General features: G+C 30.8%; 1 protein-coding gene across 1 annotated transcript; it reads left to right on the top strand.

The window, feature by feature from the left end:
* The first annotated feature begins 1,744 nt into the window (after positions 1 to 1,744).
* LOC106657887 (serum response factor) lies at positions 1,745 to 12,663 on the top strand. Its single transcript, XM_014379583.2, has 2 exons — positions 1,745 to 2,784; positions 11,800 to 12,663. Exons 1-2 carry the CDS (start codon positions 2,290 to 2,292, stop codon positions 12,334 to 12,336), a joined length of 1,032 nt encoding a protein of 343 aa, XP_014235069.1. The 5' UTR covers positions 1,745 to 2,289; the 3' UTR covers positions 12,337 to 12,663.
* The last annotated feature ends 234 nt before the right edge of the window (positions 12,664 to 12,897 follow it).

The following is a 12,897-nucleotide window of genomic DNA, read 5'->3' as shown; positions in this document are numbered from 1 at the left end:
GAATGGCAACTATCGGAATATCAATAGACACTATACACTTAATTTGATACAAATATTATAACTCGAACAACAGAAAATTTGAACAATATGAAAAGTTTTTCGTAGCATTGTTATCGCTATATAACTACAACTGCAGATGTGTACCTATTATATAATAGAATGGAGATAATTGATGCTTAAAACAATCATATATACGTACGATTTGAAGTAAGAAGCAAAGTCCGAAAAATAAATTTATTTTTTATGATCAATTCGCGGTAGTGTAACGCGCTATACCTTTAAATTTATACATGCATGCACAGAATACGTACAATCCCCCTTTAAATAAAAAATGATCCTCCAATTAATATTAAAAAATAAATTGATATTTCGGACGCGTTATGAGAAAAATTTGAAATAAAACTAAGCCCACGGTGGATAGAAGAGCAGGTGCCCTAGCGGAATTGTGCTCGAGCCAACTTTAGGTGATGACGCCACACCTGAGCCCTGAATGTGCGGCTTATACAGAAAAGCGTGCCATTAATGTGAACTTATGCCACACAGTGCTATAAAATAATAAATATTATGATTGAATAAGGAAATCATCGTTTCGATGTTTCTATTCAATAAGGTATAATATAAATAATTTTTCGCGAGTTTTCCAAAAGAATACGTATCAAAGTATTTAATAGTCGCGGTTTAAATAAAAAATTATCCTCCATTTAGGCTTTGCCTGTGCAGGTATCAATTTAAGGGTACAGCGTCACACTACCGGCCGAATTCTTGATCATAAAAATGCCAAAGGAAGATCTTATGAAAATTCAATTGAAGCGCTTGATCGTGTGCTTGATCCGAGCGTCCCTTAGAAAAATTCCTTCTGGAATCCTATACTAGGCCTCCTGTAGCTGGAATTTCGCGGGATCCTACAAGAAAATTTTTCAAGGGAGTGCATAAATTTTTTTATTTTAAATAAACCCTTGAAAAACTTTCCTGTGTTCAGGAATCCTGTAGGACTGATCTTGTAGGAATTTTGCGGATTCTACATACATTTGTTCAAAGGCTAGCGGACCATTGCAAACAAAATAACCAATTTTTTTTCAAAGTCATTAACAAAATTCACACATTGTTCAACTCATCTGGTTTAAATTAAAACACAAATCGGATCCAAATAGGATTTTTTCATAAAAATCAAAAAAAAAACTTGAAAAAAAGTTACGAAATTTCTTCAGGACTCCATCAGGAACTTTGCGTTTTCTTGCGAGATGGAATGAAGAATTTTTACAAGGGAATTTAATTTTTAACTTAAAAAAAAAATTAAAACTTTAAAAATCCATGAATTATCCTTAACTCAAAAGTTATCCAATTATAAACGTATTTTATATTCCACGCAAAATAAATTAAAAAACGACGAATGATTAGATGCAATCTTTGCGTATATCTCAATATAAAAAAATGTTTATATACGATTTCGATAAGAAGATCCTTATATGTACACGTGAAAAAATTTTTTTTATAAGAAAAAATTTACATAAAACTTATAGAGTCTTACATTAATTCAAATTGAATGTTTTCATACATATTTTTATTTTTAAATATTGATCGTATTTTGTATTGAAGATCATATATTTTTATAAGGATAAGGAATCATTAGCAAAAGCCACAATATTCGAATGGGGATGTAACGAGCACTATCCCAATGCCATATAAGGTATAGTTTTCCTTATATAGTAGGGTCTACTTCTAAATATGGCATCCGTATAAAGCTTCCGCACTGTTGCTCATGTGACTATGCTATGATGGTTTTGTAATAACTACAACAATTAAAACACTAAATGTATAATTTCATGAAAAGTGTTTCTATATTTTAGTTCAATTTGTTATAATTATAAATTATTCTTAAAATTTCTTTAATAACTACGTTGGTAACCATCATATTGCTAGATAGTTTAAGCGTATTTTTAAATGGTGGGGGTATAATAGACGCTGAGTGTCCAAGTGGCGTAGTACGAGCCGTGTATAGAAGTTTTAATTTATATAGTTTCTCAGGTGTATGCATGGTTTCTCTAAGTGACTAAGTTATTTTTGGTTTTGTTGAATATTTTAATAATCGAGTTCTACCGATCATTAACCACAACATTTTCAGTTACAAATATTCTTGAACTATGAAAAATGCTCTACTTTTTGTTATTCGCTGTGTATAGGCTAAACTATATAATATTATCATCATAACATTGAATTTTGTCTAAAAAAATTTTGGCATGATCTTAAGGCTATAGCCTTTATTCAAATATGATTAAGTGAGTAAACGTAATGGACCAATCTAATAATACAAGAGACACACGATACATAGATCTTGGTTATACCTTAGCTTTAATGGGAAGTAACACAACTGGAATTTACAGACAGTCATCAAATTGTCAGACAATTACTTGTGAAGATGACATAATATCGAATGCCATCGAAAATATTCCTAATTCTATTATGGCATCTGATTCTGTAACAATGATATCTCAAGCTACTAGTAATGTACATGATGTACCTTTACAACGAGGTTTTAAGAGAACTTCTAATATGTGTTACGATGACAATACTATAGAATCACAACAAATTTCTCATCAACCTCAAAGTTGTTCTAGACCATGTGTATCAAATGAAAATTATAGTAATTCAGAGGATTCAAAAAAATCACCACCTTCCAATGGTAAAAAAACTAAAGGAAGGGTGAAAATAAAAATGGAATACATTGATAATAAATTGAGGCGATATACAACTTTTTCTAAAAGGAAAACTGGAATCATGAAAAAAGTGAGTTAATATTACATATTAATAGACTTCAAATATTAACAATATAAAATAATCTTTGCAATGGATTTTACATCTGTATAACATATATTAAAATAAGAGCAATCTTTTTTCTATTTGAAATGAATTTTTATTTTTTAAAACAAGAAACTTATTTCAAAACCATTGTATTAATATTGCATGCTTTACAAAATAGACACCTGCATTATACTATTCTTAAAATAGAAAATATTTAATTTTTTATGAGTACTACGTAAAATTATGGAACAAAATTTAAAATTTAGTTGCGTGGTTAGGATGATATTACATTTATTACTTTAAATGCCCATATAATTTAGAACAAACTTTGGAACAGTAAAGCTTTCAAATTTTTATATTAACATAAATTATTACTAGCAAGTATTTCTTGAACAATACAAATCTTTTGGATGAGTTTTATATCAATCTAAATAATTACAAATTTTTAGGTAATTGATTAAAAAACAAAAACATTTTACACAAAATAATTTAAATGACAACTCATAAAATGCATTGAAAATAAATGATTATGTATTCATTAAAAAAAACTATTTCAAATATTTCGTAATCATTGATGTTCTTTGTTAGTGTTAAATCTATTGAAAATAAAACTTTATTTATGCTATGTAAAGTCATTGCAATAAATATCCCTTCTAATGCAAACTATAATTCAGTTAAATGAATGCATTATTAAAGTAAGCTTCAATATTATTCTCAATTGTTATAATTGTAATTTTATAATATAAATAAAGATATTATTGTAACTATTTCAGTAAATCTTTCTAAGAAAACAATCTATTTTCCACACATCATATTAGCATATTAGGAAAAATACAAAAAAAATTGGTTGATTATAGTTTATTTTTTGTTAACTGCATAATAAAAAAATATTTTCTTAAATTCACAGAAAAAGTCATAAATTTCTATAACAAAATACATATGATGTCAATGCTAAACTTAATCAAGATGATGTTATTAATCATTTGAAATATCCTCACAATTTTGTAGCAAGGAAAAAAATAGTCAGTTTAAGTTTCATAAAAAATATCAAAACTTAATCTCTATACTGGATAGCATCAGCTCAATACAAAAATTAATTAATAAAATGCAGAAGATAACCTTTTCTCAAAGAATGGATGAATTGAAATACTAGAATTAAAGTAATACTTGGAGAGGCACATTTTTTTCTTCTTTAATTTTATTTACAATTATTTAAAATCTGTCTTTTTAGTAAATAGTAGATAAAATTGATACAATGATAATAAAAAAATTTCTGTGACACAATGTCTATTGACAAAAACTTACAGTGAATAAGTATGAAAGCTGTTAGTTGAAAAAGAAGTTGTTGTGTTAATTTTTGAAAATTCTTGAAACCTTGCGAGTATTTCAAAGAATTCTAAATGTGTTTATATTTTACTCAAATGTATTTTTCAATATTTTCCAAAGAGCTCCAGTTGTGCCCACCAATAAGATTAGATTTGAATTCATAATTCTTTAAGTAGAAATCTGCTAACTTTTGATTGCGTTGGAAAAATTTTTACTTTCATAAAAATTACCCGCATCTGGAAAAAAAATTGTTTAAATACACCTTCTCATAGCAAAAGCTGTGATTTTTCAAAAAACGAATCGTCCTTTATTCTTTCTAGTAAGGTAGTATATCACCAAATTGAAATTATGGAGAGATTTTGATGAAACTCGGCATATTTCTATATTTATGCATCAAAAAGACTCTGACAGATTTTTGGACCCTGGGGTTAGCCCTGAGTTGAGTAATTAGTAATAAGCATTTCGCTCATTTAAAATGGGTAACATATGAAAAATGTATATTTTATCGAATATTTATCAAACCTATGGAGAGATATCAACGAAACTTTTTGTAATAGATAAAAAATACTTCAGCTTTATGTGAAACTTTTCAGAATGTCACTTCATTAGCTATTAATTAGTGAAAATCTGAAAAATTACAAAAAGAGGTTAGAAAATTGAGATTTTTTTGCTAAGTAATATATCGAGGATTTTAACCAAAAGTTGCCTATACCTATACATATTTTAATGACAAATTGTAATTTAGTTGCAAAATAGTGCCAATTCATAAGTTAAATTTTGACAAAATGATGTTATTATATTGTAGAGCGACCGTATAGGTGAGATAGGGCGTTTTCACAAAGCGTTACTGACGGTCAGGATTGAACAGCTGATTTGCCTGTAGGCACAACAAACCGAGTTTCCATATACTTTATATGTTAAGTCGATTAGTTTGACTGCAAATTACAAATAAATGAGATGCTCTAAAAATATATAAAAAATATGTCGGTGTAGAGGAAGACTTCATCTTTTCATCTATCGAAGCGGATTTTACGATTTCTCTTTAGTTATTGCAAAAAAAATTGTTGAAATTTCGGTCATTTCAGAGTCTAACTCGCTACTCAGCTGCTGTCAACACTGACTTGCGCGTGTCCGTGATTGTTTTAGCGATATTTGAAAATACATTTAAATATTAAAGCATGAGTATATTGCCTTTTTCGACTCAGTTCCCTTAATTCTTCAGAATTTCTATTATTTTTCGGCTTTCCTGTTCGGTTTGTTATGCCTACAGGCAAATCAGCTGTTCGAGCGAAGCGGTTAGTGACGGTCTCTGAAAACAGCCTATACTACCTTAAGGTAATTACTAACTAGTTGTACAATATAATCACAATTTGAAAATCTTGCTTCCGCTCTTACTCTGGATGTGTACTATGTTAGGATCAGGACTCGGCGATGACTTTCTTCAGGTAGTCGTGATTTTTTGATGATCACAAAAGTAGGCTACCCGGATGATATTCTCACACGAAAAATTGAACTTCCTGAAGACGTTTTGGCATGATTTTCTCCCATGACGATTCCCCGACGTGACCTCGCGGATCCTTCGAGCGTTCTCGCGAACAAGTCCGAAATCCACGAGGATTAAACAAAAATCAACGTGGGCCAGTTCGAAATCCGCGTTGATTGAATTTTTTTCAAGTCATATCTTATCCACGCGGTATCCATGTCTAATCAAGGTAGAATCAATGTCTGATCCACGTGGATATCCATGCAATTATTTTCAACTGGGTCAATTACCTTGAATATGTATTTTCTACGTCTTAAAAATTAATAAATGACCATATGTATCTAGAAATGAATAAGGATTTATGACCGTTCTTTAAATTAGATAACAGCTATGCATAGCTCTGCAAGGCATAAGTAACATTTTCTAGGGTTTTACCTTTATCGTTCCCATTGCACTTCTTACGCTAATCCGCTTACCTCACTTTGCGGTATCAGAAAGGGTCACTTACGTCTCGGAAAAGGGGGCATAAGTGCAAACTTAGCACATGGTGCTATTAAATCATGCATGATGCTCGTGTCATCGGGGAACACCACGCTATGCTCTTAGTGTTACTTATAGCAATTGCTTTATAACCCTAATGAAAACGTTAAATAAGTTCTCATGTAAGTTCTTAACAATTAACATAATATCTTACGTTGTATCTTACTTAAAATCTTACATATTAAATCGACAGTAAAAGTTCTGACAAGTTCTTGTGTAAAAACTGATTCATTTCTAAAGCCTTATAAATGTACGTGCTTTTTTATATAGGAGCTTATGTAAAGTCCCAAGGTCTTGACCGGGCGAAAAAAGATACATATTATAACAGCATTAATTCAGTTTCTTGAATTTAGAATTTTAATTATAAGTCAGAAAAGAGTAAATTTTTTTGTCGATTTTTTTTGATCGAGATCTTACATATGGCTATGTAACTCCTAAATTAAGTTATTACTTCAGTTTTTACGCAAGAATTTGCTCCTATATTTAGTGAAAGAACTATTGTAAACTTCAATAAATCGTCGGATATTGAACTCATAATAATTGACAGAAGTTTAAAATAGTTTTTAGAAGTTCAACAAAAGTTGTAACGTTCCGATTTCATTGCGTTGTATTTGACGTAACATAATTAGTTATTATTGAAATGATTGGATCTATAATTGAAAACCACTTGAAATTTCTAGGCAGGTAAAATTTTTGTTCAATTCAATTTGTATTTACAATCCTTTTTACATACACCACCATATGCGATAAAAAGCGAATATTTGTAGATTTTCCTTTTGGTGAGGAAAGAGAGTAGAAAGATGGAAAATAAGGAGAAGTAGAAAAAAAGGGAACGGAAATTTTTGTGATCATCAAAGAAGCGAGCTATACCTTCACGCACCGTTTACATATAGGGCTTTTTCACAGTCGTCAGTGACGGTCAAAAATCGACCAGCTGATTTGCCTGGAGGCAAAACAAAGCGACCGCCCATATACTTTACATGTTAAAGTTGGTTGGTAAAAGTATTTGTAATTAGTTTACCATGCAGTTAAAAAATAAACAAAAAATATCTGGAGAAAGCAGAAATCCTTGTGTATCGAAATATCGAAGCGGTTTTTAGTTAAAGTCTTTAATTTGTAAATAAAAAAAATGTTGAAATTTCCGCTTTTTTGTTTGTGATATTGTCAATAAACTTTAATAAAATAGTTATTAAAAGTGGTTTTTTAGGTTGCAATACAAACTCTCAAGCAGGGAAATTTTATTCTTTGCAGTTACCGACGAAAAACTAGGAAACAATCGTAATTAAGAATATTATCTTTCCACCAACAGCAGACTTGGGTTAGAAGACGATTGCGAGATCATTTTCATAATTTTTCGAAATTACGATTGTTTCTAAGTTTTTCGTTGGTAATTTGAAAGAATAAAAATTTCCCCGCTTGAGAGTTTATATTGCAACCCAAAAAACCATTTTTAATAGCTATTTTATTAAAGTTTATTGACAATATCACAGACAAAAAAGCGGAAATTTCAATATTTTTTTATTTACAAACTGAAGACTTTAAATAAAAACCGCTTTGATATTTCGATACACAAGGATTTCCGCTTTCTCCAGATAATTTTTGTTTATTTTTTTACTGCACGGTAAACTAATTACAACTTCTTTCATCAACCAATTTTAACATGTAAAGTATATGGGTGTTCGCTTTGTTTTGCCTCCAGGCAAATCAGCTGGTCGATTTTTGACCGTCACTGACGACTGTGAAAAAGCCCTATTCAAGTCACAATGAATCGGGACAAACCAGTGTTTAAAGCTTAACTGATATTTATGCAATTAAAAATGCATTAATTAAGTTCTCATGTTTTTTTGCTTCATTTGAATGAAAAAAAAAACATGATGAAAGTCCAGTGTATCAATGTAGCATCCAAGATACCTAAAACCTATTTTCAGCTTTAAAAACACTTTACCGCAAGGTTTTATGAAAAGTTTATGACCAATCTTCATGGTGGATATCTTAAAATCTTCCTGAAAGTATCCACTTCTATTTAAGTGTAACAGAATTTCATATAAGTCAATAATTATTTTTTACTTGGCATTATAAGCCTTTTTATTTATAAAAATTTTAGCTTTATTTGATTTTTTTAACATTTACAGTCATGAAAATGTTTCTGAGACATTTTTCACAGTTCTGTTACACTTTAGGAGGCTCTACGCATAATACAAAAGATCATCTAACAAGATAAAACTTACATCAATCGATTTGTTAGATCTTCAAAATGAGATTCCAAAAAAAACATGTGGTTGACGATCAAACTTTCGAGATAAACAAGTTTAAAAATGGCGATTTTAACACGGGCTCTTATAGGACGCGGTCTTTTATTGTTTATAACTAATTTAAAAGATCAACCATCTTAATGAAAAATATATTTTCTGAAAGAGAAAGTTCTAAGCTTTCGATTGGTATGTTAAAAATGACCCCTTAACGAACTAACTAATGAGTAATTAAACAAAATGTGCGTAAAATCATTGATTTCGAATAGTGCCAGCGGTTGTCTGCCTAATGCGAGAAAGAGACAGACAGATGCCTCGCTGTACTATTGTTATGATTGGTGTATAGTCTCCGTAAATGGAGGAAAATCGTGTTACAAAGATTATAAGCCGTCTATCATATAGATAGGTTAGAAACTCTTGACTTAAACCTTTATATCAGTTTTATTCTTCAATACGTGCCTGAAAACATTTATAATTTTCTGATTTTTTGCTTTTTTTTACATCTGTTGGCGTAGAAACTTTTTATGACCCCAATCAAAATTCCAGAAAACTTAGACCAGAAAAGGTACTTTTCTGAAGATTTTGATCCTACCAGGGGTGTCTACCTCAAAAACGCTGATCTGAAGTTTGTCAATTTTATGTTGAAAATGTAGATGAATAATAAACTGTGATTTATATCACAAAAAATGACGAAGAGGGGTGAATTAGTATATGACTCTCCTTAAGGTGTTTACGTTTGATCTAAAAATAGCTTTTCCAATTTAGCCGATGGTCGAGGTGCAGAGCATAGTACTTTATAGCACTGCGTGGCATAAGTTCACATTTATGGCACCGCTGCGTTCGCATCGCACTTGCATACGCTTGTGTGCTAACCTCACTTCGCGGTACCCAAAAGTGCCATAGGGACACTTTTCGGCCCAGCTATTATGACCCTCGCTGCGTTCGGGCCCTAAACTACGCCGTGCAATAAGTGTTACTTATGGCACTTGTATCGTAATAGTAATTTAGTGACTTAGTAGTTATTAGTATTAGTATTAGTATAATAGTACGTTAGGACTGTGAGAGTCCCAATAGCTGGGCTGAAAAGTTTTACCTACGACACTTGTATCGCAAATTACTACTAAGTAATGGATGCGGATATGCTTTGGCTGACCAAGGGGTAATTGTTAACGTTAGCTGTAACGAGTTTTGCTAAAAAAGCTTATTTTCACAAGTTGTATACAATATTTTATAGCACAAGAGCCTAAATGTAGCGGCAAAATTGCGATTTTGAGGTTAGAGTTCTATAAAATAGTATACGCACCTATGTGGCATATTCAATTCTTGTCAGCCGTTGCTTAGAGCGTCTTGTTCTTGGCGCTGTAGCATAAAATCTTTTTTCCAACTCACCAAAAAAATTTATTATCGACCAAGTTTGCGATTTTTCATTAATTTCTATTGTCAAAACACCGTTGAAAAAGACTATGATATGATTAATTTTTAACCTAAATTCGAAAAAAAATTTCACCTCATATTTTTTACCTTTACATTTTCATCTTTTATCGCATATATCAATATACCATTGTAAAATTCATACATTTTTCTTTAACCTCTAAAGGGCCGGAAAGCCAGTATATTGGCGCCCCCCTGATCGACCCTTTGCCCATGATCGATCAATGATTTAAGATACCTTTCATTCCAGTTTTCTCTATTGATGATATGACCTCTGAAAACCCGTCCCTCTAAAAGTTAATTTGGTGTAATTTACATAAAATTTATGTCCTGCTAACTATTTTTAACTTGATTCGCAAAAGTGTCCGCTTTATCATGAACATACAATATAATGCATAATCAATACGTCAATTTTAACGTACCCTACCAACAATCTATATTTATAAAATTTCCTCCTCTTTGAGTTCTTTTAAAAAGCCTAAATTAAGGGAACCGATCCGTGTTAAAAGCTTAAATTCAAAAATATCTGTATAAGTCGAAATATTGGAAATTTTTGTTGTGATAGGAAAATATGTTCATTAGACACCTGATTGACCAAAAAATACTTTTACCAATCTCTGAAATACCAATTACATCACTTTTTCCTAATATTAAATATTGTAATTGGACTTACTTGACACGCAATTCTGACGTGTGTTCTTCATCAATATTGATCAATGGGGTCAGATAAGTACTCTCATCTACTCAAGCGGAGCAGAATTTGAAAAAAAAGATTGTTTCTCTTCCAAGAGCTGAAATATAGCATTTAGTGTTAGTAAAATATTGATTTTTTTTTTAATTGTCACATTTTGACGTGTATATAAAGTTGTACACAATTTTTCCAAATTCTGCTCCGCCCAAAAAGATGAAGATACTTTTCTAAAGATTTTCACATCTCATAAATCAATATTGAAGAAAAAATCTTTTCAAGACCACGTGGCAAGTGATTTATAACACAATATTTAGAATTATGAAAAAAGTAATGTAATAAGGATTTCAAAACTTAGGTAGAAGTTTTTTTTCGTTAATCAGGTGTAGAATGAACATATTTTGCTATCACAAAAAAAAGCTGGCTTTAGCTAAAGTTGAATTTACGCTTTTAACATCGGTCGGTCTCCTTTATTAAAACAGTTAAATTTCATGAATGATTAAAAATAAAATTGTTGAGTTCCTTCAGAAGTTCTGCGTTTGACAGATGAAACATTCTAATAAAGTGTTCCATTCTTTTAGGGTTCATTTTCATAAAGTTGACATTTATTTAGACATTTATTTTTTAAATGAGACCTACCCTATTTGATCGATTGAATCACGCTGAATTCAATGGTATAATTTTTATGTGGCTTACGCTTCAAAATCTCAAGATATTTTATCTCAAAGTATAACATTTTGAACAGTAGCCTTATGGAACGGCCACATACATAAATTATTTATGAACAAACATTGATTTGTTAGGGCATCGGAGTGTACAGGGTTTCTTGAAAAAAAAAACCCTCATCTTTCAGCCTGTACACAGTAAAACAGGGCTTACGCTGCAAAAAGTCAAGATTTTTCACGTCAAAGTGAAAAAAACGATGTTTTTGATATGAATCAGCTGATGACAGGTTGCGCAGTGCGTACTGCGCACACAAAATGTCCAGCTCTTGGCAAGAGCTCACTATAAAAAAAACTTGAACTGAAAGAGCCTACTTAATTTGACAATTACAGAATGTATAGATTTTCTTACCTGGTTTTAGTGTATAATAATACTAGCTTAGACTAAAAACAACATTCTTACTAATTTGAAGGGAATGCAAATTCAAATTCTCATTGAATGCATGTAAATTTTGTTATAAATGAATATTTTTTGTTCATTCATATTTTGCAGTTTCATCCATTTTAAACGTACTTATTTTAACCTTTTACAAAAGTACATATTTAAAATATTTTTTTCAGGCTTATGAACTTTCAACTCTGACTGGTACACAAGTTATGCTATTAGTAGCTAGTGAAACCGGACATGTCTATACATTTGCAACACGAAAGTTACAACCAATGATAACGAGTGAATCAGGCAAAGCATTAATCCAAACATGTTTGAATAGCCCAGACCCTCCTATATCTGGAGTGACTGGAGATCAGCGTATGTCTGCTACAGGTTTTGAAGAAACTGAATTATCATACAACATTTCGGATGAAGAACAAAAAGTGCGACAGCTAGTGTATGGGACTCCGCATAGCAGCAACATGAATATGGGATATACGAATACTTCTGGGCATTCCAGTTTACCTCATTGTTCAACATCTCACACACATCACACACACCTCATAACAAATGTTCATTCTGTTTCACCTTCAACGCACTTAGTTCCCTGTTCAAGTCCGACTCCTCTTCTCACGGCAAGTCCATATGTACAAACATGTCCTTCACCACTTCCTCAAACTCCATCTCCGTATCATCAAAATATATCTCACACACCGAACCAACGGTAGTTAATGCCGATGTTAAATAGAATAATAAAAATTTTATCTGTTTTGTTGAACAAAAGATTTGTTTTCTATGCATTTAGTTAGGCAAATGTTCTAAATAATCAGATTATTATGCGATTTTGAATTTTATAGTAGCGTTAGCTGATTTTTTATTCAGCATTTTATTTTCTATTATTTTCTTTAACTAATGTTATTAACATTGACGTAACTGTAAGAATGAGTGTTCTTATGTTTAATTTGATAATTATTTTAAAACTGTAACAAACTGAAAAGCGTTTAAAATGTTATGTAGTTTTATTCACAAAATATTAAAATAATTTTTTTAACATACATTATTAAATGATTAAATTGATATCAAGATACTTGAATTGAGCGATAGTGTAAAATTTTATTTCCATAATTTTATTATTTGCTTCTAAATATGGATAAATCAAAATCATTTTCTAAGTAAATGTATAAAATGACTGAACGTACTTGGAACTATCAGACTTTTAATTTTTTATTGATACTTATACGTTTTTATTACCATACCATTACAGGAATTTAATCAAAGTATCCTACGAA

The sequence above is a fragment of the Trichogramma pretiosum genome, unplaced genomic scaffold, assembly GCF_000599845.2.
Source record: "Trichogramma pretiosum strain Unisexual culture from Peru unplaced genomic scaffold, Tpre_2.0 scaffold67, whole genome shotgun sequence".
In the NCBI taxonomy this organism is placed as follows: Eukaryota; Metazoa; Arthropoda; class Insecta; order Hymenoptera; family Trichogrammatidae; genus Trichogramma; species Trichogramma pretiosum.
Note: the sequence above shows the minus strand (reverse complement) of the source record. Positions and strands in the feature narration are given on the sequence as shown.

Coding starts and splice junctions, on each gene's coding strand:
- LOC106657887 (XM_014379583.2), top strand. CDS start 2,290: ATGGACCAATCTAATAATACAAGAGACACACGATACATAGATCTTGGT. Junction 2,785..11,799: donor AAACTGGAATCATGAAAAAA/GTGAGTTAATAT, acceptor TATTTTTTTCAG/GCTTATGAACTTTCAACTCT.